The 27,496-nt window shown below is 39.5% G+C and overlaps 2 protein-coding genes across 3 annotated transcripts in view; one reads left to right on the plus strand and one right to left on the minus strand.

Moving 5' to 3' along the window:
• Positions 1–27,496, minus strand: part of alg11 (ALG11 alpha-1,2-mannosyltransferase) — a 357,044-nt gene that overhangs the window by 83,278 nt on the left and 246,270 nt on the right. The window lies entirely within an intron of this gene.
• Positions 22,258–27,297, plus strand: nudt15 (nudix (nucleoside diphosphate linked moiety X)-type motif 15). Of its 2 annotated transcripts, none has more exons than XM_028801271.2 (3): positions 22,258–22,493; positions 25,132–25,328; positions 27,014–27,297. In XM_028801271.2, exons 1-3 carry the CDS (start codon positions 22,342–22,344, stop codon positions 27,124–27,126), a joined length of 462 nt encoding a protein of 153 aa, XP_028657104.1. In that variant the 5' UTR covers positions 22,258–22,341; the 3' UTR covers positions 27,127–27,297. The 2 variants fall into 2 exon arrangements, with proteins under 2 accessions (XP_028657104.1, XP_051782223.1); XM_051926263.1 differs by having other exon boundaries at positions 22,288–22,429.

Genomic DNA, 27,496 nt, shown 5'->3' on the forward strand with positions numbered 1-27,496 from the left:
AAGTCTTTTTGAATATGATGCCACAAGCTTGGCACACCTATCCTTGGCCAGTTTCGCCCATTCCTCTTTGCAGCACCTCTCAAGTTCCATCAGGTTGGATGGGAAGCGTAGGTGCACAGCCATTTTAAGATCTCTCCAGAGATGTTCAATCGGATTCAAGTCTGGGCTCTGGCTGGGCCACTCAAGGACATTCACAGAGTTGTCCTGAAGCCACTCCTTTGATATCTTGGCTGTGTGCTTAGGGTTGTTGTCCTGCTGAAAGATGAACCATCGCCCCAGTCTGAGGTCAAGAGCGCTCTGGAGCAGGTTTTCATCCAGGATGTCTCTGTACATTGCTGCAGTCATCTTTCCCTTTATCCTGACTAGTCTCCCAGTTCCTGCTGCTGAAAAACATCCCCACAGCATGATGCTGCCACCACCATGCTTCACTATAGGGAAGGTATTGTCCTGTTGATGAGCAGTGCCTGGTTTACTCCAAATGTGACGCCTGGCATTCACACCAAAGAGTTCAATCTTTGTCTCATCAGACCAGAGAATTTTCTTTCTCATAGTCTGAGAGTCCTTCAGGTGCCTTTTGGCAAACTCCAGGCAGGCTGCCATGTGCCTTTTACTAAGGAGTGGCTTCCGTCTGGCCACTCTACCATACAGGCCTGATTGGTGGATTGCTGCAGAGATGGTTGTCCTTCTGGAAGGTTCTCCTCTCTCCACAGAGGATCTCTGGAGCTCTGACAGAGTGACCATTGGGTTCTTGGTCACTTCCCTGACTAAGGCCCGCTCAGTTTAGATGGCCGGCCAGCTCTAGGAAGAGTCCTGGTGGTTTCAAACTTCTTCTACTTACGGATGATGGAGGCCACTGTGCTCATTGGGACTTTCAAAGAAGCAGAAATTTTTCTGTAACCTTCCCCAGATTTGTGCATCGAGACAATCCTGTCTCGGAGGTCTACAGACAATTCCTTTGACTTCATGCTTGGTTTGTGCTCTGACATGAACTGTCAACTGTGGGACCTTATATAGACAGGTGTGTGCCTTTCCAAATCATGTCCAATCAACTGAATTTACCACAGGTGGACTCCAATTAAGCTGCAGAAACATCTCAAGGATGATCAGGGGAAACAGGATGCACCTGAGCTCAATTTTGAGCTTCATTGCAAAGGCTGTGAATACTTATGTACATGTGCTTTCTCAATTTTTTTATTTTTAATAAATTTGCAAAAACCTCAAGTAAACTTTTTTCACATTGTCATTATGGGGTGTTGTGTGTAGAATTCTGAGGAAAAAAATGAATTTAATCCATTTTGGAATAAGGCTGTAACATAACAAAATGTGGAAAAAGTGATGGGCTGTGAATACTTTCCGGATGCACTGTAATCCCTAATGCTATGTAAAACTGAGATAGATATCACCTTAATTTTGATTATTGTCTTGCTAATGTGAAACACACATTGGAAATTGGTTGCCATGGAACATCTGTGACAAAATACAAGGAGTTAATCATTCTGGTCTATATTTTTCACGTTGCTGTTAATTAATTGCCTATACCCATTGTATTGCACTGCACAAGTTATGTCATTCTTTATTAGTCTTGTTATTTAACAATCGTTTCCAACCATGGTATCTCCACTTGCCAGACAATTTTTGACAATGTCAAGAGTGAAAAGACTCTAGACAGATTACTGTTTTCAATAAACTCATGATGGCATATTTGTTGCCCCTACAATGTAATGACATTGAAAGCCACTTAAACCTTTCAGTCTGCCATGAAATTAATCCTGCATACTTAATTTGGTCTTTCTGCCACACATATCATGCACAACATGAACTTTCATGGTAGATAATCTATCTTACTACAAAGAAACAACTTGCTCAGTAAACAGATGTATTCAAAAATAATAAAAAAAGGTAATGGAATAGAATTTCAGAGGGGTTATGTCTAAATTGTATAATGTGCTTGTAAGGCTACATCTGAAATACTGTGAATAATTTTCCAGAGCCTTGCATGAGAGGTACATAACCGGACATACTCTAGCAATGTGAAGAATTTTTTTTGAAATACGGAAATCAAAACTGGGCACACTTTTCACAGATGAGGCCTCATTAGTATGTCATATAGCTTAAGCATACTTTCCCTTAACTTGTACTTGTGCTATAAACCTAACATCCTATTAGTCTTCTTAATGTCTTCTGTACACTATCTAGATGTAGATGATGATGAGTACACCATGACTCTTATAAGTTGTATGTTCAAGTTTCAAACCTTTCATCGTTGAATGAAATCTAACATTTATACTTCCTATGTACAGTGGTGTGAAAAACTATTTGCCCCCTTCCTGATTTCTTATTCTTTTGCATGTTTGTCACACAAAATGTTTGTGATCATCAAACACATTTAACCATTACTCAAATATAACACAAGTAAACACAAAATGCAGTTTTTAAATGATGGTTTTTATTATTTAGGGAGAAAAAAAATCCAAACCTACATGGCCCTGTGTGAAAAAGTAATTGCCCCCTTGTTAAAAAATAACCTAACTGTGGTGTATCACACCTGAGTTCAATTTCCGTAGCCACCCCCAGGCCTGATTACTGCCACACCTGTTTCAATCAAGAAATCACTTAAATAGGAGCTGCCTGACACAGAGAAGTAGACCAAAAGCACCTCAAAAGCTACACATCATGCCAAGATCCAAAGAAATTCAGGAACAAATGAGAACAGAAGTAATTGAGATCTATCAGTCTGGTAAAGGTTATAAAGCCATTTCTAAAGCTTTGGGACTCCAGCGAACCACAGTGAGAGCCATTATCCACAAATGGCAAAAACATGGAACAGTGGTGAACCTTCCCAGGAGTGGCCGGCCGACCAAAATTACCCCAAGAGCGCAGAGACGACTCATCCGAGAGGTCACAAAAGACCCCAGGACAACGTCTAAAGAACTGCAAGCCTCACTTGCCTCAATTAAGGTCAGTGTTCACGACTCCACCATAAGAAAGAGACTGGGCAAAAACGGCCTGCATGGCAGATTTCCAAGACGCAAACCACTGTTAAGCAAAAAGAACATTAGGGCTCGTCTCAATTTTGCTAAGAAACATCTCAATGATTGCCAAGACTTTTGGGAAAATACCTTGTGGACTGATGAGACAAAAGTTGAACTTTTTGGAAGGCAAATGTCCCGTTACATCTGGCGTAAAAGGAACACAGCATTTCAGAAAAAGAACATCATACCAACAGTAAAATATGGTGGTGGTAGTGTGATGGTCTGGGGTTGCTTTGCTGCTTCAGGACCTGGAAGGCTTGCTGTGATAGATGGAACCATGAATTCTACTGTCTACCAAAAAATCCTGAAGGAGAATGTCCGGCCATCTGTTCGTCAACTCAAGCTGAAGCGATCTTGGGTGCTGCAACAGGACAATGACCCAAAACACACCAGCAAATCCACCTCTGAATGGCTGAAGAAAAACAAAATGAAGACTTTGGAGTGGCCTAGTCAAAGTCCTGACCTGAATCCAATTGAGATGCTATGGCATGACCTTAAAAAGGCGGTTCATGCTAGAAAACCCTCAAATAAAGCTGAATTACAACAATTTTGCAAAGATGAGTGGGCCAAAATTCCTCCAGAGCGCTGTAAAAGACTCATTGCAAGTTATCGCAAACGCTTGATTGCAGTTATTGCTGCTAAGGGTGGCCCAACCAGTTATTAGGTTCAGGGGGCAATTACTTTTTCACACAGGGCCATGTAGGTTTGGATTTTTTTTTCTCCCTAAATAATAAAAACCACCATTTACAAACTGCATTTTGTGTTTACTTGTGTTATATTTGACTAATGGTTAAATGTGTTTGATGATCAGAAACATTTTGTGTGACAAACATGCAAAAGAATAAGAAATCAGGAAGGGGGCAAACAGTTTTTCACACCACTGTATGATCCCTTACATTTACTTACATTATGTTTAATTTGCCTTTGAAGTAAAGGAAAATCAATGTCATGTTTTTGGAAAACTCTTGAGAGGATTCATGGTTTGACATGGTGCCATTTCCTGCTAGAAGTTTCCATTTTTTGCATTGATTAGATATGCTGAAAATTCAGATGACACTCAAATGGTCTGAAGAGGTCTAATTTATGCCAAGAAAGCAGAATCGACACCATCACACAACCACCACTACCATGTCCCATTGATGCGAAAAAGGATGGATCCATGAATTCATGTGGTTTACACCAAATTATGATGCAGTCATCTGCATGTTGTACCAGTATTTGAGATTCATCAGACAATGTAACATTTTTTTGGGAAAATGTTGCTCTCTATTTTTTGGGAAGTAGCTGTCTATTTTTGCAGATCACGTGCCCACTGTATACTTGATGACAGGAGCGGAACTTATTGTGGCCTTCTTCTATGATAACCCATCCATTGCACATTCAGAGATGCCATGATATGCACTATTGTTATAAAAAGCTGTTATCTCAGTATTTTCAGCCTTTCTTTAATACAAAAAAGTCTGGTCATTTTCCTCTGACTTCTTTCATTAACAAGTCATTTTCATCTGTAAAACTGCTGCTCACTGGATGTTTGGTGTTACGATACCATTCTCTGATGTTTGGTGTTACAATACCATTCTCTGTAAATGCTAGAGACTGTAGTGTGTGACAGTCCCAGGAGAGCAGATGTTTACAAAATACTGGAACAACCAATTCTGCCACTAACAATCAAAAAATGATCAAAATCACTATGTACCTTTCACATTCTTGCCATGTGATCTCTTAATTGTCTTTATTATATGTATTCTGTGTTGCAGCCACATGGTTGGTTGTTTAGAAGAGCAGAATATAATGAGCAGGTGTACCTAGTCAAGTGACTATTAAGCAAGCGTGTGTAGTGTTTTATAATTAGATGATTACTTTTATTTATTTTTAATGTAAAGTGCATTCCTTTGTAGTGGCCAAGCAGGCTATTCTTTTAGCTCAGCTGGTTATTTTTTTGTTAGCCATCCACCAGAGGCTTAACACAGCTCTGATTCAAAACATGCAAGATAAGTTTATTGTCCTAGTTTATAATACATTCAGTCGCTTGTTGCACATGGTCCTCATTCACGTGTCAACAGTTTTATTTTTGTTGCACTACTGACAACTAATGTTAGGATAGCCAGTCTAGTCATTTTTAAACTCTGTAAACCTCAGATTATAAATATAGCACCTCATGTCTCTTGCAGAAATTTTGTGATGATTCTGCACTAATGGAGCATGTTGACAAGGGAGATAAGGCAGAGTATGGGATTTAGGTGGAGAACTTTGTTTCTTGGTGCAGAGATAACTGTCTGCAGTTTAACATCAGCAAAACCAAGGAATTGGTTATTGACTTTGACTGCACCAAGGAGCCTTTATGCCCACTGTGGCTGAGTGCAGGAATGTCATGTTGCCAAAGAAAATTCGGGGTGCAACCAAGTCATCCCTTTTAATAACAGAAAGACTCAACACAAAAACAAATGCTCTTTAGCCATTACAGCCATTGCCATCTGGCTTCAAATAACAAAATAAAGGCTTGGCTCCTAGCCATGGATTAGGGCAGCAGTTCTCAAACTGTGGGGCAAAATAAAGGCTTGGCTCCTAGCCATGGATTAGGGCAGCAGTTCTCAAACTGTGGGGCACGCCGAAGTAACAAAAAAGGGGGCGCGAATGTTGCCATATGTGGCGTAATTTCGATATTCATAGGGAAATTTTAAACTTGTAGCGGTGTATTGGCAGCAAAAAATATAGAAATACTGTACATTTTATTAGGGTTTCAAAAAAATGTTAGGGGGCATGATTAAAGCTGTTATAACTGTTGAGAAACGCTGGATTAGGGTCAGTTTGCTTGGGAGCTCTGTCTGTCAGGTTGCTCTTGCCAAAACGACACCTCCTCCTGAGCAGCGGGTTTTATGGTTGGAGAAACAGAAAAGGCAGAGCTAGGTGCCTTCACTAGGTGGTTTCAGATAAAGAAGGAGAAGACAATCTTAGCATCCTGGCGGGTTATTACATACCTCGACAGAGCCCGTTAGGAGATCCTCCAATGCACTTACATGACACCAGTCACTATTCAGGGAGTGGATGTGGAAGTGGTCCTCTGCTACAAATACTTGGAGGTTCACATTAATGGCAGGCTTGACTTGTCTAATAACACAGAATGACTACAGTATATAAGAAAGGACAGAGTGGGCTCTTTTTTTTAGAAGAATGTTATTTTTTAATGTGGGAAATGACATCCTTTACATGTTCTACAACTCTGTGATAGTCAGTGTAAATTTCTCCACTGTGCCGGTAACATCACTTCAAGAGAGGCCTCCTGGTTCATCAAGCTAATTAAAGGGGCAGGCTTAGTTAAGGGATGCACTCTTGACCTGTTGGAGGTAGTAGTGAAGGAGACAATGAAAACAAAAGTGAGTACCATTATGAACAATGCTGCACAACCCCTCTCTGTGATATACTAACACAGTGCTTTCTTCCAAAGAATTATTCAGCCAAACTGTGCCAAGAAACGCTACTGGGGCTTCTAAATACCTACTAAGTTTTCCCCTGTAGACAAATAAAGTGCCGTGTGTCTGTCTGTCTATCTATCTGTCTGTCTGACTTTTTTCTTCTGAGTAATAGGAGGCTCTGCCCCCTGCTTGATTCACTCTTTAAACTCTGTGTGGGCCCTACGCGCTAGTCATTTCCTAGATCTGCCGCTTGCGACGAATTGTGCTGTGCTTTTGGATAAACACGAATATCAACTCTGTTGTTGATATCTCTGTCTTTCGAAACTATTATCGCTGACAATTCGTCACATTTGGTTTACTATATATGCAAGCGTGATCTTTTGGATTCATATAGAAATCCAAGAAAACTTCTTTGTCCGTGTTTTTCAGATAAATTTCGTGTAAAGTGTGATACATTTGGACTTATGGATTTACTGTATATCCATTATTGGCTGTAGAATTTCTAATACATCGATCGTTTAACTCTTTCGATTCTTTGTTGCATCGCTTCTCTCGTGATCATAAATATAAACCTGACCAAACTGTGGTTTCTTTGAAATTAAACTTGTAGTAGCTCTGTCATATCACCTATGTTCATATATTCAACCTCTTTTCGCTGTTCCGTTTTTTAGCGCTAATAGATAGATAGATAGATCTTTATTGTCATTGTCACTTTTACAAAGGAACAACGAAATTGAAGGTGCATTCGACTCAGTGTGAGGCATAAGAGTTAAAAAGACAAGAAGAGAGAAAATAAAAACAAGCCGATAGACAAAATATCCTGCCGGCTATACGTGTATTTATCCAGGCAGGGTGGAAATACCAAACTCTGAGTCTGAGAGCATTCAGCCACAGCGTCTAAGTGCTGCTATCTGTACTATCAGCTTTTTGAGACTTTCAAATTTTAGTACTTTCATAATATCTAACCTGCTCTGCATGTGTATTAAACCAACGTTTTTAAACCTCTTTACGAAGTTTTACTTTGTCTTCTTCTCTTTGTATTTTCTTCTTCTACTGTTTTTCTTTTATTTCCACCCTCACTTGGACCTGTTAGGTTTTCAGTTCATCTCTTGGTACAAAGTCTTGTCTCACGGGACGTGAAATTATCTCTCTGAAAATGTCCTGTCTCGTCTCTCTGAAAAAGTCTTGTCTCGTCCCAAGATTTTTTATATAATGGAGAGATTTGTTTTCCTTTCACATTTCCAAAGACTGGCAACTCTTAAGCTGCCCCGACTATATGTGAGTGCTCCCTTCAGTGGACTTCCCTGCCATCCAGGTTTTTTTCCAGCCTTGAGCCTGATGTTGCTGGGAAAAGTATTCATGGATGGAAAGGTACCATTTCTTATTAACTTCTCACCTTTAATCCATCACCATTTGTTTTCTTTTACTTTGTTGCTCTTTGTCAGCTTCACTCCCCACCCTTTAAATAATCTCTAGGACACTTGTACTTCCCCAAGGTAAATAACCAGAAAAGCGGATTGAGCAGGTTTGAGGAAAGTTATGTTATGCTATGTTCACCTCAGCCTTCAGTTACTGCCAGTTTATGATGGCTGGTCAGATAAGGGTTGTTTTTAAATATAACGTAAAAAAAAAAAAAACATTACTGCCACCTGCAGATTTCATTTAAACACATCTTCGATTCCTTGGCAAAATATGCTATACCAGGAGACATACGAATGGCATGAAAACTCGATTGGTCACAACAGGTTGCAGTGTTAACATGAAGGTGCAACCAGCTTGTCAAAGGATTTAACCATGAAACTTAAGTCAAGCATTAAACTAGAAATTAATGGTTCTCAAACATTTTGGTAGTTAGACCCAGTTTTTAAAATTGTTGTTCATTGGTGACCCAAGGCAACATTTTCCACGATACTTTGTGTTTGTCGGCTTCTTTATGCTCCTTGCTATTCAATCAAAAGTTTGGGTTGTCACACCCCTTGAAATTTTCAGCGGAATTTAATACTAGTATAAATGATTAATATTGAAGACAGCGTTCCCGTTGGTGGTTTTCTAGTGCGCAGATATACTGGCGGGGGTTAGGTGGGACTTTTTCTTTTTTTAATGTAAGCTGGTGACACATCAAAAGACTACTCGCGACCAACCCACGGTTATAATAATTCTTTACATTTATATATCAGTTTTCTCACTACTCAAAGCGCTCTCCACACAGGGAGGACCCGGGAAGCGAGCCCACAATCTCCCACAATCTCCTTACTGCAAAGAATCAGCACTACCACTGCGAACACCTTTTGAGAATCACTGGTTTAAAATATGAGGTTATCACTTGCGGTTCTGGATTCTGGTTTACACTAAAATTAAATACAGACTTCTTCTTTTGGCTGCTCCCGTTAGGGGTTGCCACAGCAGACCATCTTCTTCCATATCTTTCTGTCCTCTGCATCTTGCTCTGTTAGGGCTCATTTATACTTCACGCTCAGAACGCATACGCGCCTGCATCATGGCTGCCACGCATTCCCAGCGTTCATTTGACCCATCCTCTGAGCAGTTCCTCAGAAATTAAAATTGCGAGTTGCTGTACCAGCTAAAAGTCAGGGGGCGCAGTGTGATAAAAGTTGGAATGTGACATCAGTGACTCTGTTTACTATCTACATGTGACAGAAAGCCTCTATGCGGATCCTACAGGATCGATGTACGCGCTTTGATGTTTGATAAATGGTTCGATGTGGTGAAGCAAAATGCTGACATACAGATGCATTCGTGGTGTTTTTATATTCAAGCGTTGCATATTCCCGATCGTAATGACATGATACATTTTAAAAGTCTCACATACCATCTTTTGTGCCGTCTTTTTTTTTTTTGCAATTTCACAACAGCAACATAATGTACAGCGCTGTATTTGAACCACTGAGAAAAAAAAAATTAAGGACATGGTGAAAACGTGTATTTTGTGATTAAAGTGGAAATTTCAGCTTTAATCTCGAAATGTTCGCTTTAACTTCATAGTTTACTTTATCATTAAAACAGACCGTCGTAATCATCATCCTAGTTTTTAATCGCAGCAATAAAAGCAGCAATAGATCACCACACAGAACACATTAAATGTATGATATTCCAACTCTCTGCAAATTTAGAATCTTTAGAATTATACTTGATATCACTTTCATGATCTTCTTCTTCTTCATTCGGCTGCTACCCTTAGAGGTTGCCACAGCGGATCATTTTCTTCTATATCTTTCTGTCCTCTGCATCTTGTTCTGTTACACCCATCACCTGCATGTCCTCTCTCACCACATCCATAAACCTTTGCTTAGGCCTTCCTCTTTTCCTCTTCCCTGGCAGCTCTATCCTTAGCATCCTTCTCCCATTATACTCAGCATCTCTCCTCTGCACATGTCCAAACCAACACAATCTCGTCTCTCTGACTTTGTCTCCCAACTGTCCAACTTGAGCTGACCCTCTAATGTACTCATTTCTAATCCTATCCATCCTCGTCACACCCAGTGCAAATCTTAGAATCTTTAACTCTGCTACCTTCAGCTCTGTCTCCTGCTTTCTGGTTAGTGCCACCGTCTCCAACCCATATAACATAGATGGTCTCACTACCATCCTGTAGACCTTCCCTTTCACTCTTGCTGATACCCGTCTGTCACAAATTACTCCTGACACTCTTCTCCACCCATTCCACCCTGCCTGCGCTCTCTTTTTCACCTCTCTTCCACAATCCCCATTACTCTGTAATGTTGATCCCAAGTATTTAAACTCATCCACCTTCATCAACTCTACTCCCTGCATCTTCACCATTCCACTGACCTCCCACTCATTTACACACATGTATTCTGTCTTGTTCCTACTGACCTTCATTCCTCTGCTCTCTAGAGCATATCTCCACCTCTCCACGGTCTCCTCAACCTGCTCCCTACTATCGCTACAGATCACAATGTCATCAGCAAACATCATAGTCCACAGGGACTCCTGTCTAATCTCGTTTGTCAACCTGTCCATCACCATTGCAAATAAGAAAGGGCTGAAAGCTGATCCCTGATGTAATCCCACCTCCACGTTGAATGCATCTGTCGCTCCTACCGCAGACCTCACCACTGTCACACTTCCCTTATACATATCCTGTACCACTCTTACGTACTTCTCTGCCACTCCCGACTTCCTCATACAATACGACAGCTCCTCTCGAGGCACCCTGTCATATGCTTTCTCCAGGTCCACAAAGACACCATGCAACTCCTTCTGGCCTTCTCTAAACTTCTCCATCAACATCCTCAGAGAAAACATTGCATCTGTGATGCTCTTTCTTGGCATGAAACCATGCTGCTGCTCACTAATCATCACTTCACTTCTAAGCATTAAAGTATGTATGTTACATTTTACAGATAAATCGTTAATTTCGTTTAAATAATGAATACTGATAATAACTACATACATGGGGGTGACACGGTTGTGGAGCGGTACCACTGCTGTCTTGCAGGGAGTCATGTCGCTGATATTCCCTGCTTGGATTCCACACTATGCTCCAGTTTCCTTCCAAAAATATGCAGATTTGGTGCCGCTAAAATGACTCCAGTGTATGTGTGTGCTTGCATTCACCTTGCGATGAGCTGAGGCCCTGTCCAGGGATTGTTTCTGCCTCGTGCCCAATGCTTGCTGGAATGGACACATCCCTGGATTGATGGATTTAATCATTAAACATCCTTTTCATAGATATTGTGGTAAGGTGTCATTGGAATTTAATGGGTGTTTCAGACAATTCACAACACAGAGAAGCCGAACCTGTTCTCACCGTGACAATATCTCACACTGCCACCTGCTGGACTCCTCCAGATTTACATAAAGTACACGCGCAAGTATAAGGGCTCGTTTATACTTCATGCTCAGAACGCGTACACGCCCGCATCATGGCTGCCACGCGTTCTGAGCATTCATTTGATGCGTCCTCTGAGCAGGTCCTCAGAAATTAACGCGACGCATGCGCGAGTTGTAGTACCAGCAAAAAGTCAGGGGGCGCAGTGTGCTAAAAGTTGGAATGTGACGTCAGAGTCTCTGTTTACTATCTACATGTGACAGAAAGCCGCTTTGCGGATCCTACGAGATCGGTGTGCGCGCTTTGATATTTGATAAATGGTTCGATGTGGTGAAGCAAAATGCCGACATACAGATGTATTCGTGGTGCTTTTATATTCAGTCGTCGCATATTCCCGATCGTAATGACACGATACTTTTTAAAAGTCTCACATACCGTCTTCTGTGCCGTCTTTTTTTCTAGGGCTTTCTCTGCTCCTGACAGCAGCGGATCGCCAGCTATAGATCGCCACACTGAGCACATTAAATGTATGATATTCCAACTCTCTGCACATCTAGAATCCTTAGATTTATATTTGATGTCACTTTCATGATGAAAAGCATTAAAGTATGTATATTACATTTTACAGATAAATCGGTAATTTCCTTTAAATAATGAATACTGTTAATAATTACACACATGGGGGTGACACAGTGGTGGAGCGTTAGCGCTGTTGTCTTGCAGGGAGTCATGTCGCTGAAATTCCCTGCCTGGAGTTTACATGTTTTCCTGCTGGGTTTTCTCAGTGTGTTCCAGTTTCCTTCCAAAGATATGCAGATTTGGGGATTTGATGCCGCTAAAATGACGCTAGTGTATGTGTGTGCTTGTATTCACCTTGTGATGATCCAAGGCCTCGTCCAGGGATTGTTTCTCACTCGTGCCCAATGCTTGCTGGAATGGATACATCCCTGGATTTAATCAATAAACATCTTTTTCAGAGATATTGCGGTAAGGTGTCATAGGAATTTAATGGGTGTTCCAGGCAATTCACAACACAGCAAAGCCAAACCTGTTCTCACCGTGATAATATCTCGCACTGCCACCTGGTGGATTCTTCCAGATGTACGCAAAGTACATGCGCAAGTATAAACACTACAACGCTTGCGTAGCAGGAGCGTCCGCTGCAGCTTGCATTGCGTCGCATGAACAACAACAACAACATTTATTTATATAGCACATTTTCATACAAAAAAGTAGCTCAAAGTGCTTTACATAATGAAGAAAAGAAAAATAAAAGACAAAATAAGAAATTAAAATAAGACAACATTAGTTAACATAGAAAAAGAGTAAGGTCCGATTTCCAGGGGGGACAGAAAAAACAAAAAAAAACTCCAGACGGCTGGAGAAAAAAATAAAATCTGCAGGGGTTCCAGGCCACGAGACCGCTCAGTCCCCTCAGGGCACTCTACCTAACATAAATGAAATAGTCCTCTTTGTATTTAGGGTTCTCACGGAAGGACTTGATGATGATGGTCATGCAGACTTCTAGCTTTTAATCCATCACTGTTGGAACATCACGGTGCTTTGAGTAGATGGTGGTGGCACAAGCCACCACCAAAAGGACACCGGAAAAGGAAACAGAAGAGAGAGTAGGGGTTAGTACAGATTTTAGAGCCACCATGAATAGTTATTATAATGAATTAGATATACAGAGTATCAGGATTAAATTACAGTGAAGTTATGAGAAGGCCATGTTAAAATAATGTGTTTTCAGCAGTTTTTTGAAGTGCTCCACTGTATTAGCCTGGCAAATTCCTATTGGCAGGCATTCCAGATTTTAGGTGCATAACAGCAGAAGGCCGCCTCACCACTTCTTTTAAGTTTTGCTTTTGGAATTCTAAGGCCGGAGTTATACTTCACGCGACGCGATGCATGCTGCAGCGGACGCTCCTGCTACGCAAGCATTGAAGTGTTTATACTTGCACGCGTCCTTTACGTAAATCTGGAGGAATCCGCCAGGTGGCAGTGCGAGATATTATCACAGTGAGAACATGTTCGGCTTCTCTGTGTTGTGAATTGCCTAGAACACCCATTAAATTCCGATGACACCTTACTGCAATATCTCTGAAAAGGATGTTTATTGATTAAATCCAGGGATGTGTCCATTCCAGCAAGCATTGGGCACGAGTGAGAAATAATCCCTGGACAATGCCTCGGCTCATCGCAAGGTGAATACAAGCACACACATACACTAGCGTCATTTTAGCAGCACCAAATCCCCAAATCTGCATATCTTTGGAAGGAAACTGGAGCACACTGAGGAAACCCAGCAGGAAAACATGTAAACTCCAGGCAGGGAATACCAGCGACGTGACTCCCTGCAAGACAGCAGCGCTAACGCTCCGCCACTGTGTCACCCCATGTGTGTACTTATAATAAAAATAATTCTTTGCATTTATATAGCACTTTTCTCACTACTCAAAGTGCTCAGCAATTGCAGGTTAAGGGCCTTGCTGAAGGGCCCAACAGAACAGAGTCCCTTTTGGAATTTACAGGATTCAAACCAGCAACCTTCCGATTGCCAGTGCATATCCCTAGCCTCAGAGCCATCACTCCGTCCTATTAACATTATTCATTATTTAAACGAAATTACCGATTTATCTGTAAAGTGTAAACTACATACTTTAATGCTTTTCATCATGAAAGTGATATCAAGTATAAATCTAAGGATTCTAAATGTGCAGAGAGTTGGAATATCATACATTTAATGTGCGTGGAGTGACGATCTATTGCTGGCAATTCGCTGCTGTCAGGAGCAGAGGAAGCCCTAGAAAAAAGGCACAGTATGTGAGAATTTTAAAACGTATCGTGTCATTACAATTGGGAATATGCGACGCTTGAATATAAAACCACCACTAATCTGTATGTCGGCATTTTGCTTCACCACATCAAACCATTTATCAAATATCGAAGCGCGCACACTGATCTCGTAGGATCCGTAAAGCGGCTTTCTGTCACATGTAGATAGTAAACAGAGACTCTGACATCACATTCCAACTTTTAGCACACTGCGCCTCCCAACTTTTGCTGGTACTGCAACTTGCGCATGCATCGCGTTAATTTCTGAGGACCTGCTCAGAGGACGCATCAAATGAACGCTCAGAACGCATGGCGGCCATGATGCAAGCGCATACGCGTTCTGAGCGTGAAGTATAAATGAGCCCTAAGGAGACACTCATTTGAGGATCTGAGGTTACGATTTGGAATATAAGATGTCAGACATTCCAATATATAAGATGGGGCGAGATTATTTAAGGCTTTATAAACCATAAGCAGAATTTTAAAGTCAATCCTGAATGACACAGGTAACCAGTGTAGTGACATCAAAACTGGAGAAATATGCTTGGATTTTCTTTTCCTGGTTAGGATTCTAGCAGCTGCATTCTGCACTAGTTGCAAACGATTTATGTCTTTTTTGGGTATTCCTGAGAGGATTGCTTTACAGTAATCTAGTCGACTGAAAACAAACGTGTGAACTAATTTCTCAGCATCTTTCAATGATATAAGAGGTCTAACTTTTGCTATGTTTCTTAAGTGAAAAAATGCTGTCCTAGTGATCTGATTAATATGCGATTTAAAATTCAGATTACAGTCAACAGTTACCCCTAAGCTTTTTACCTCCGTCTTGACTGTTAATTCTAATGTATCCAGTTTATTTCTAATAGCCTCATTGTATCCATTATTGCCAATCACTAAGATTTCAGTTTTTTCTTTATTTAGCTTGAGAAAGTTACTATTCATCCATTCAGAAATACAAGTTAGACATTGTGTTAGTGAATCAAGAGAATCGGGGTCATCAGGTGCTATTGATAAATAAAGCTGTGTGTCATCAGCATAGCTGTGGTAGCTCACGTTGTGCCCTGAGATAATCTGACCTAACGGAAGCATGTAGATTGAGAAGAGCAGTGGACCCAGGATATAGCATTGTGGAACACCATATAGGATATCAAGTGTCTTTGAGTTGCAATTACCACAACTAACAAAGAATTTTCTCCCTGCCAGTTAGGATTCAAACCAATTTAAGACACTGCTAGAGAGGCCCAACCATTGACTAAGGCGAATTCTAAGAATATTATGATCAATGGTGTCAAATGCGGCACTCAGATCTAAGAGGATGAGAACAGATAAATGGCCTCTGTCTGCATTTATCCGCAAGTCATTTACTACTTTAACGAGTGCAGTTTCTGTGCTGTGATTTGTTCTAAAACCTGACTGAAATTTATCAAGAATAGCATGTTTATTGAGGTGGTCATTTAACTGCATAATGACTGCCTTCTCTAGAATTTTACTTAAGAAAGGCAGGTTAGAGATAGGTCTAAAATTTTCAAGAGCAGAGGGGTCAAGATTATTTTTCTTAAGTAGGGGTTTAACTACAGCAGTCTTAAGACAGTCTGGGAAGACCGCCGTATCTAATGATGAATTTACTATGTCAAGAATATTATCAACTAGCAAAATACCCGCGCTTTGCAGCGGAGAATTAGTGTGTTAAAGAGGTTATGTAAACATATATATACATATACATATCTACATATACACATATCTACATATACATATATATACATATACACATCCACATCCATATACTGTATATATATACACACATATCAACATATATATACACATACATATACACACATACATATTCACACACATACACATATATACACATACATACATAGTGCGTTGTAACACGGGCTGTGATTGTTACATGGGAGGGAGACGACAAATCACAGCTTCCCGCTTTCTAATCGGGCCTGTGATTGATGCTTTGATGGATGCCCAGATCCCACAGTATTTCCCCTTAGGAGAGGCGTTAGGCAAGTGTAATTGAATAGCGGTGCTGCAAGTTTAGCTTTACACCTGTTTTTAAGGCTTATTGACTGAAAGGGGCTTTCATGAAAAAAGTTAGGGCTTTGTTACAGGATACACCCTCCACAAGTTAAGGAAGTAAAAATAAAGGTATATATTTCTGTTTTATTTAAACCTTTTAAGTTTGTATGTGGGCGGTATGGTGGCACAGTGAAAGGTGCCAGTTAGGAGACCCGGGTTCGCTTCCCTGCGTGGAGTTTGAATGTTCTCCCCGTGTCTGTCTGGGTTTCCTCCGGTTACTCCGGTTTCCTCCCACAGTCCAAAGACATGCAGGTTAGGTGCATTTGCGATTCTAAATTGTCCGTGGTATGTGGGTGTGTGCGCCCTGCGGTGGGCTGGCACCTTACCCGGGGTTTGTTTCCTGCCTTGTGCCCTGTGTTGGCAGGGATTGGCTCCTGTATTTAGGATATAGCGGGTTGGATAATGGATAGATGGACATTTGTATGCATAGCCCCATTTGCCCGTTTTCGTTTTTTTTCTTTCTTCAGTAATATTTCAGCAAAACCGGAGCTTGTCAGTTCAAATCCTGGTACTGACACCACTCTGTGACCCTGAGGAAGTCACTTCACCTGCCTGTGCTGCAAAAAACAAAAGTAATGTAACAAATTGTACCTCAGATGTTGCAAGTTGCTGGAATAAAGGCATAAGTCAAATAGATAAATATGTATTATACACATAGGAACTATTCATTTATTTTCAGTTAAGTCATCTCCAGCAAACCTTTAGAAATCAGGGTTTCTCCTTTTTAGATAGTGCAAACTGTTTCTTCTTCATTGAGGTTTTCTCTTGGAGAGCTTTTTTCATTTCTTTGAAAATTAAAGCAGCAGCTGCCAAAATATGTAGCTTTCTTATTAATTTTTCAACATTGTGTAAAATAACTTTATAAAGTAACATAAAAGGTTTAAATACTGGTTATCCTTTTACACTAAAATATTACTAAAGAGATACAAAAAAAGTAAAATGCATATGTTGTTTTTCTTTAAGGAGATTAAATATTACTGAAGAAAGAAAAAAAAAAACTAAAACAGCTAAATGGGGCTATGCATACGAACTTAAAAGGTTTAAATAAAACAGAAATATAAACCTTTTATTTTTACTTCCTTTACTTGTGGAGGGTGTATCCTGTAGTAAAGCCCTAACTTTTTTCGTGAAAACCCGTTTCAGTCAATAAGTCTTAAAAAGAGGTGTAAAGATATTGACAATAAGCTACGCAAACCCACCAACACATGCAATCGTTTAAATCAAGGCGCGAGTCGAAAAACACCATCCCATACTATTAGTTAACGATTAACACATTTCTATATGTATTGTAAGCATACAATACAACTGATAAAATGTTGTGCTTATTTATCTGGTGTACCGACATTTTTGCTTGTTTAACGGCTGAAATCCAACGTGGTTTGTGCCCTTCAGAATGAAAACAGTTTGCATTTATCTTTTTAATAAAAGGCGAGCTTTTAAGCCTGAGAAATCGCCCCGTAAATGCACATGTTTAATTGCACATGTGTTAATACTGGTTATCCTTTTACACTAAAATATTACTAAAGAGATACAAAAAAAGTAAAATGCATATGTTGTTTTTCTTTAAGGAGATTAAATATTACTGAAGAAAGAAAAAAAAAAAAACTAAAACAGCCAAATGGGGCTATGCAAACGAACTTAAAAGGTTTAAATAAAACAGAAATATATACCTTTATTTTTACTTCCTTAACTTGTGGAGGGTGTATCCTGTAGCAAAGCCCTAACTTTTTTCGTGAAAGCCCGTTTCAGTCAATAAGTCTTAAAAACAGGTGTAAAGATATTGACAATAAGCTATGCAAACCCACAAAGACATGGAATCATTTAAATCAAGGCGCGAGTTGAAAAACACCATCCCATACTATTAGTTAACGATTAAGCATACAATACAACTGATAATATGTTGCGCTTATTTATCTGGTGTACCGACATTTTTGCGCGTTTAACGGCTGAAATCTAACGTGGTTTGTGCCCTTCAGAATGAAAACAGTTTGCATTTATCTTTTTAATAAAAGGCGAGCTTTTAAGCCTGAGAAATCACCCCGTAAATGCACACGTTTAATTGCACGTGTTAATATGTATGCTTACACAGTATTAAAAGACACTCAACAATTAACGTCATTTACCTTCGTTCCCGCGTTTGACTCGTGCTGTAAATCTCTTCCTTGTTTTCAGTTCACGTGATTACGTAGGAGGCGTGATGACACGATACGTGACTCCGCCTCCTCCATTAGAGTATATGGACAAAAAACAGGTTCCAGTTATGACCATTACGCGTAGAATTTTGAAATGAAACCTGCCTAACTTTTGTAAGTAAGCTGTAAGGAATGAGCCTGCCAAATTTCAGCCTTCTACCTACACAGGAAGTTGGAGAATTAGTGATGAGTGAGTGAGTGAGTGAGTGAGTGAGTGAGTGAGTGAGTGAGTGAGTGAGTGAGTCAGTCAGTCAGTCAGTCAGTCAGTCAGTCAGTCAGTGAGGGCTTTGCCTTTTATTAGTATAATTGCACGTGTTAATATGTATGCTTACACAGTATTAAAAGACACTCAACAATTAACGTCATTTACCTTCGTTCCCGCGTTTGACTCGTGCTGTAAATCTCTTCCTTGTTTTCAGTTCACGTGATTAGGTAGGAGGCGTGATGATGCGATACGTGACTCCGCCTCCTCCATTAGAGTATATGGACAAAAAACAGGTTCCAGTTATGACCATTACGCGTAGAATTTCGAAATGAAACCGGCCTAACTTTTGTAAGTAAGCTGTAAGGAATGAGCCTGCAAAATTTCAGCCTTCTACCTACACAGGAAGTTGGAGAATTAGTGATGAGTGAATGAGTGAGTGAGTGAGTGAGTGAGTGAGTGAGTGAGTGAGTGAGTGAGTGAGTGAGTGAGTGAGTGAGTGAGTCAGTCAGTCAGTCAGTCAGTGAGGGCTTTGCCTTTTATTAGTATAGATTAGCATGCCTGATACTTCTTTGAAAAAATTTGTTGGTATGGGGTCAAGGATGCAGATGGAGGGTTTCAGTTGAGAAATTATTTTATGTAAATCAGGTAAATCTATCCTAGTGAAAGAGTTTAATTTGTTTATAATGGAATACTGGGGTTTAGGAGGATCCTTAGTGTTGGGGAGATATACTATGTTATTTCGAATATCATTAATTTTTTGATTGAAAAATACAGCAATAGCCTCACAGGTTTTACTGGAAGTACTTAGGAGGCATTCCTTTGAGTTACTTGGGTTTAGCAGATGATCAATCGTAGAAAATAAGACTCTGGGATTACTAGCCGTGTTATTTATAATCTTAGAGAAATAGCAGCGCCTCTCAAGACGGACTGTGTTATTGCATTCTGTTATTTTAACTTTTAATATTTTATAGTGGATAGTTAGTTTAGTTTTCCTCCATTTACGCTCAGCTCTACGGCATGTTCTCTTTAAATCAGACACTCTTTGAGTCTTCCATGGTATAACAATGCTAGAAGATTTTTTAACTGTCTTTTCAAGTGCAACTATGTCAACAGCAGCTGTCACTTTAGTATTAAATCTTTCCACCTTACTATTTACATTATCCTCGCTATTATATTTGCCACTATAAACGGACTGATTGCTAAGAATGTTTGTAAGTTTTAAAGCTGCTGATGAGTCAAAGAAGCGTTTTTTAACAATATGCTTCTCATGAGTGTTTTCTATCTTATCTATATTAAAAAGTAGAAGAAAATGGTCTGATAGACCCGTATCAATGACCTGCTTTATATCAACTTTTTGTATTGTATTGTATTGTTGTCCGCATATTGATTTGGCAAAATTTTACACCGGATGCCTTTCCTGACGTAACCCTCCCCATTTATCTGGGCTTGGGACCGGCAAGGAGAAACACACTGGTTTATGCATCCCTAGTGGCTGGGTTTAAAAATGAAATACAGTAATCTCTCCTCCATCGCGGGGGTTGCGTTCCAGAGCCACCCGCGAAATAAGAAAATCCGCAAAGTAGAAACCATATGTTTATATGGTTATTTTTATATTGTCATGCTTGGGTCACAGATTTGCGCAGAAACACAGGAGGTTTTAGAGAGATAGGAACGTTATTCAAACACTGCAAACAAACATTTGCCTCTTTTTCAAAAGTTTAAACTGTGCTCCATGACAAGACAGAGATGACAGTTCTGTCTCACAATTAAAAGAATGCAAACATATCTTCCTCTTCAAAGGAAACAGAGAGTAAAGCAAACAAATCAATAGGGCTGTTTGGCTCTTAAGTATGCGAAGCACCGCCGGTACAAAGCTGTTGAAGGCGGCAGCTCACACCCCCTCCGTCAGGAGCAGGGAGAGAGAGAGAGAAACAAAGTCAAAAATCAATACGTGCCCTTTGAGCTTTTAAGTATGCGAAGCACCGTGCAGCATACTTAAAAGCTGCACACAGAAGGTAGCAACGTGAAGATAATCTTTCAGCATTTTTAGACGAGCGTCCGTATCGTCGAGGTGTGCGAACAGCCCCCCTGCTCACACCCCCTACGTCAGGATCACAGATAGTCAGCGCAAGAGAGACAGAAATAAAAGTAAGTTGGGTAGCTTCTCAGCCATCTGCCAATAGCGTCCCTTGTATGAAATCAACTGGGCAAACCAACTGAGGAAGCATGTACCAGAAATTAAAAGACCTATTGTCCGCAGAAATCCGCGAACCAGCAAAAAATCTGCGATATATATTTAAATATGCTTACATATAAAATCCGCGATAGAGTGAAGCCGCGAAAGGCGAAGCGCGATATAGCGAGGGATCACTGTACAGACAAAATCTTTAATTGTGAACGTACTAGGTTAATAATAATTCTTTTTATTTCTCCTGTGTTTCCGCAGGTTTGTTGTACTTTTAATTCTCTGTGCACGCTACTGCAAAGTGAGGCTTGAACACTGCGTATTAGCAAGGAACTGATGGAATGCAGAAGATGCGAATTATCTGCGGACTGAATTCAGCGGGACTCCAGGGAGAATTCCTCTGCAGCATAGTAACCCGGCATTTGTTTGTACACTTCAGAAATTCTACAAGAACGTGTAAGGGATATCAAAAAAAAAAAAAAATTTGGTCAACGAAAATGATTTACTGTGTAGCGGAACAGTCAATGACTTAAGCCAGTATAGGCCTATTCGTTAAAAACTAGGCGTAGATTCAGTTACATTTTGAAGAGAAAGACAAAGGGAACAATTATTGATATCGGGTTTATTACAGTAGTACAGATTGTCACTATATTGATACGTTTATTGTACAATTGAATATATTAACCCTTAACTACTCACACCATTTCTCATCTCATTAATGCACACGTGGTTTACTTTATGCACCAGTGTTAAAATAGCAATTTATATGCACGCTGTGAGATTATAATATAAAATATTGCAATAATTTTAAATTTGACGTTTTTAATGAAATTTAATACCATATTACTGAATAGTATTACACAGTCTAGAACTATCTGATCCACTTGTCCCAGTGCTCATTCATCACCGGTCACACTTTAATCCACTGCAGGATTTACACATGTATCACATTTCACTTCACTTGTTGAATGTTATTTGCAAAGTCATTGCAAGAATATCTCATAGCTGTCATACATACCGGTACGGAAGTACCCGCGCTGTGTACCAAATGCACCATATGGAACTTGTGACTGTGCATCAACTCATAAAACCGGCTGGGGGCACATTGGAGGGAAGCCACTGCGACACTGTACTTGTAATGATTCAAGCCGAGGATAGATGGCGGATAATGCCGGCAGGTTCAAGTAAAAGGACATTGGACAAAAATAACTGAGATTGGTGTACAAAATACACCAGTGTGAGTAGTTAAGGGAGCACATTGGAGGGAAACCACTGCGACACTGTACTTGTAGTGATTCGAGCCGAGGATAGACGGCGGATAATGCCGGCAGGCTCAAGTAAAAGGACATTGGACAAAAATAACTCAGATTGGTGTACAGAATACACCAGTGTGAGTAGTTAAGGGTTAATCAACAACGTGCTACTACCTTGCTGTGCTTCAACTTTCCAATCGGCGCGCGCTGATTCTGCGCAGTCGCGTACTCTGCCCTTCAGTGACGTCAGCAGTCGCGCTGTGACCGGCGCAGGCTGCTGAGCAAGAGACTTGAGGAACGATCTGCACTAATAGATGACATGTTACCGTCATGTTATCCCAAGCGCCCAGGGGTTGGAGTCGGGGTCGTGGTGACCAGCAGCGAGCACGAAGGTTGTGTGCTGCTGGGTAAAAGAAAAGGAGGTGACGGATGCGGTTCTTTCCAGTTACCTGGAGGCCATTTAGAATTCGGGTAATGTCGCGTGTAGTCGGTACGCGGGGATACTTGAGGACAGGATTCGGGAGTGTTTGAGAATTCCACCAAAGGAAGGCGTGGATAGGTTTGCTACTGTATGAGTCTTCTCATTTATACAGTATGTGTAGTCGTTTCCTAAACTGTGGTAAAACCAGAAACAGAATGTCACATTATATTTCATTCATTCATTTTTCAAATTGTCCCAATACAAAGTCAGAACTATCGAGATCAAGCCCAATAGAGTCTGACTACAGACATCCACTGTGAATTCACATCCACTCTGTTTTTTTATTCTTTTTTAAATAATTGCAATGACTCATATTTGCTGATTATCCATTTGCGAATGATGGTGAATATTGCTTGTTATAACAAGTGTGTATGTATGTATGTCTTTAGTCCAATTCTGTAACAGCACTTGAATGCTCAGGATATATAGTTACCAAGCTCAAGTGACGTAAAATGCTTAATTTATTAATACCCAGGTCCATTAGCCAAGAGAAGAAAGAGCTAACAACACTACTTGCTGTCTGTAACATGTATTTCATTTTACAGTATGCTTCTACCATAAAATTAATGCTTGGTGTGTTTGCATTATAACGTGCATCTGGAAACACGTGAAGTTATATCTGAATTGTAAGAAAAGGTCTGTCATTGCAATTCATGACTAATTGGTAATTACATAGTAACCTCCATAAAGAGGAGGTGTTCTGAAGTAAACATTAACAAAATACCAGTTCAAGGCAAAGTGACCCCTGTGTCATCTGTCTATAGTGAGGTTAATTTTTTAGCACAATTTTGGTTCATTGTGTGGTACGTAAGTTAAACTGACATCTGTTCATTTGGCAGATGCCTCTATTCAAAGCCACTTGAATGTGTGGAAAACAAATACAAGCAAACAGCTTTTAAGTAACCAACCTCAGATTGTGCTGCAGGGCTCAGATCCAAATAGCTGACCAGATACAAATGTACAATTGTTGAAACGAGAAAAGTACAGAAATAATATAGAATGAGAACTTTGTATTTTAAATGGTACAAAATCAATCACAGTGTGTCAAACCGTATACATAAAAAATGGACAATCGGCGCTAGAATTAATTATCAACACAGAAACAATGTTGATAAATGAGATAAAACAAACAACACACAGTAACTTAAATGTTTCCATTGTTTTAACTTTTTTTCAGGTACTGACAGATGTAAGCTAGTAAAAATACTGTTTATCAGTCATCATAAGTAGGTAAAATATTAAAATACCAGAAATGCCCCTGCACTTCTCAGTTAATGAAGCATTTAATAAATGTTACAATGTTAATTTAAAATCAAAGATTTGTTAACGGACTAAGTTGGCTTGTTTACCTTCTGTTTAATGCAATAAACAATAACAGAAAAAAACTGCATCTTTATAAATGATTATTATTTGAGACAGTCAGGAATATCTGTCACCACCGTAGATATGTATTGTGATCTAAATAAAAGGTCATTTCCACCCTGAGAGTGATCATCCAGTCTGACAGTGACCATTCTTGGTACAAGTCAGGAAACTACAGTATAAGAAACACAGAGTCATCCCAGGACATACTGTACCTACAGGACGTAAACATGCAGACTAACAGTAAATGAGCTGAGATTTGAACACAGGATAATTGCATTTATTTGCATATTTAAGTCATATCACAAAATGCATATTACATTGTATGTTTTCATAATGCAGATGACATAGGTTATGAGACGGTGGAGTGATTCCTGAAAGAAGAAAACTAAATTTCATGTACATATTTATGAATGGGCGGCACGGTGGCGCAGTGGGTAGCGCTGCTGCCTCGCAGTTGGGAGATCTGGGGACCTGGGTTCACTTCCCGGGTCCTCCCTGCGTGGAGTTTGCATGTTCTCCCCGTGGCTGCGTGGATTTGCTCCGGTTTCCTCCCACAGTCCTAAGACATGCTGGTTAGGTGGATTGGCGATTCTAAATTGGCCCTAGTGTGTGCTTGGTGTGTGGGTGTGTTTGTGTGTGTCCTGCGGTGGGTTGGCACCCTGCCCAGGATTGGTTCCCTGCCTTGTGCCCTGTGTTGGCTGGGATTGGCTCCAGCAGACCCCCGTGACCCTGTGTTCGGATTCAGCGGGTTGGAAAATGGATGGATGGATGGATATTTATGAATGTTGTTTTATGAAATAGTTTGTTGTATTGAAATATACATATCTACTTTATATCTGGATGTTTTGAACTTTTAACTCCAAGTAACTACTACGGTCATTTCCGATACAGTATTTACATTGTAGTCTGAGCTTCAGCTTTTTGCTGTGTTCTCTAACCATAAAAGCAGATGGTGATGGCATCACACAGTGTTTGACCTGCAAATATGACCAGTTGTACTCATATAATATTTAATATAAGAATAATTAAAGCAATGGAAACTGTTGGACTAGTTGTAGCCAGCCAAGTCCTGTAACAGTATGATATGTAACATCTCTTACGTTGCATAACACAATCAGTGTTTGGTTGCTCTGGGGGCTGCCATAGAAGCACCAGATCCTATGCAGGACCAACTATCAATGGGGCATATTTTATGCAAAACGTGATAAAACATTGGAAAAAAAACTATTATAACAATGTCTGTTTGTTCTGTCCATCTTACAGGGAAACATGGGAAAAATGTGCAATGAGGGAGGTGCTGGAAGAGACTGGACTTCACTTGAACAATGTCTGTTATGCTACAGTGGTTAATGGAATTAAATTAGAAGACAATTACCACTATGTCACCATACTCATGAGAGGAGAAGTGGATACATGCTTCCCATCGGAGCCTGTTAATTTAGAGCCAGACAAGAATGAAGGTAATGTGCTTTACTTTTTTAATGTTACATTTTTTTTTAATTCCCAGAATTCTTTATTTCTTTATACAAGAATGCAAACAATTTTAAGGTGATTTCATGTAGGAAAATAATATTCCAAGGTTTAAACCATACATGAACTAAAGACCACAGAAAAATTGATTGCCAAAACATTTGAAGAATTTGATATAACAGGTATATGTACAACATAAAAGAATATAATAGCATTGCTTAGGCATGTACATTTTATTTTAAATAAAGTATTATCAAAAAATCTCAGATATCACTACCTAAAATAATTATTAAATTCTAGCCATATAAGAGTAATTTTTTAAAATATAAAAAAACTCAGAAATTTTATGTCCCCCCGTTTTTGAGGAACACCCTTGTCACTGTGAGAGTTCAAGGGCATTATTAAGTGTGCAATGTTTTTTCATTCATCTTACAAGGGCGTTGGCTTCAAATTTTAGAGTTAACCCTTTCTGTTTATTATTAGTATTTGAATTGTTTATTTAAAATGTCCTTGTTCTTTTTGTTTTGTCTTATTGCTGTGGAATAGTTAATTAGATTCCTCTTTTTAAGATGTTAAGGGCAAATGTAGGTATAATTGTAACTGCATGCAAAGCTGGTTGCATAAGGGAAGTGTAGAAGATAGTGGGTGTTTTGAAGCTGTTCCCAAAAAGAAAGCTATGTAGGCCAAAGTAATGCAAAATGTCTTTTTATTATTAACAAACAGACAAAAGGAAAGGTAAACAGGTGTAGCAGAATGTACCAAAATAAAGAGAAAATTGCTAATCCTATAGCCCCTGTACACTAACTTTACATGGTAAATGCCTGTCTGTCATTTAGGATGACTGATTCTTGTCACACCACAGTACTGCACAAGCTTCATTTTTCTCCAAACTTGAGTATCTCGTCAGTTATTTGAACTGACTTCCTCCTTTCATTTGAAACCTTATTGTGTTGACCACAAGACTTTAGGCTTCTCTGACTAGTAAGGTAGAGTTTTATAACCCACTGTGGGGCTACTTCCATGGAAAACCCTGTGAGTAATTTGAGGGTCAGGATTATACTTTCGATGTCTAAATACAAAACAAGGGTCCATCCACAATACAGAGAAGGATAGGAGAGTTTTAAACTCAGTACCCAGAATTCTTCTCATTTTAGTTTAAATGTCTAAGTTCTTAGAATAATTACGTTTGAGGTCCTAGTTAACAACATTTGGACTGTGGCCCCCTGGTGACACCTCATCCTTTGACCTGTGACGTCTTTAAAGCATACAAATTTTAATAGTGCTGTTAGTAGTACAAGGATGTTGTACCATGTTGGCCATTATGAATGTAGTGAGAAGTCAAGCAAAATGACACTTTTCATTGGCTAACTAAAAATATTGCAATATGCAGGCTTTCAAGGCAACATCTTGCCTGAAGAAGGTGTCAGAGTTGCCTTGAAAGTTTGTATATTGTAATCTTTTTAGTTAGCCAATAAAAGGTGTCATTTTGCTTGACTTCTCACAATAGTGCTGTTAGATATCCTTTATATTGCAATATATATGGTAGATGTTTAGCTTGAATTGAAGGGACAGAGTTAAAAAAAGGTTTATAAATCTATGCATAATACCTGTTAACATGTATTTAGATAGTTTCTGTTATACTCAACTTTTCTTATATGTTTTTATCTTTGTTCAGGGTGGACCTGGACTAAATGGGAAGACTTGCCTGCTGAGCAGCACCTCTTTGTTCCATTAGCCTGTATTAAAAAGCAAGGATATCACCCTTTTAGAACTGAAAGTACAAAATAAAGGTGTCTCATTCAAAATACACATTTGCAAAGTTCTATGTTTAATGTCTTGGCATAAAGTGATTTTTTTTGTTTTTGTTTAGATGTCACTTTCCATTCATGTAATGAAATTACACTTCGCACTCCACTAAATGTTATTGGAATATGACAATAAATGTTTGATTTAATATAACAGGGACTACAGACATTTGTTCAAAATTTTGCATCTCTGCTATCCATTTACTGCATTTTTTAAGTTTCTTGTGATCTTGAACATAGTGAATTAGAAAATGGATGAATGGGTTTATATCTTGCTCTAATACTGTAGGACCAGGGATTTTATTTTATTTAGAGAGTATATTCATGTATATAAAATGCATTCAGTATGAGAA

Source organism: Erpetoichthys calabaricus, chromosome 4 (assembly GCF_900747795.2).
Source record: "Erpetoichthys calabaricus chromosome 4, fErpCal1.3, whole genome shotgun sequence".
NCBI classification, from domain to species: Eukaryota; Metazoa; Chordata; class Cladistia; order Polypteriformes; family Polypteridae; genus Erpetoichthys; species Erpetoichthys calabaricus.

Excerpts from the sequence above, each read along its gene's own strand:
- nudt15 (XM_028801271.2), top strand. The coding sequence starts at position 22,342 with ATGTTACCGTCATGTTATCCCAAGCGCCCAGGGGTTGGAGTCGGGGTC. Across the intron at positions 22,494-25,131 it reads GGAGGCCATTTAGAATTCGG|GGAAACATGGGAAAAATGTG; the intron begins GTAATGTCGCGT and ends TCCATCTTACAG. Across the intron at positions 25,329-27,013 it reads AGAGCCAGACAAGAATGAAG|GGTGGACCTGGACTAAATGG; the intron begins GTAATGTGCTTT and ends ATCTTTGTTCAG.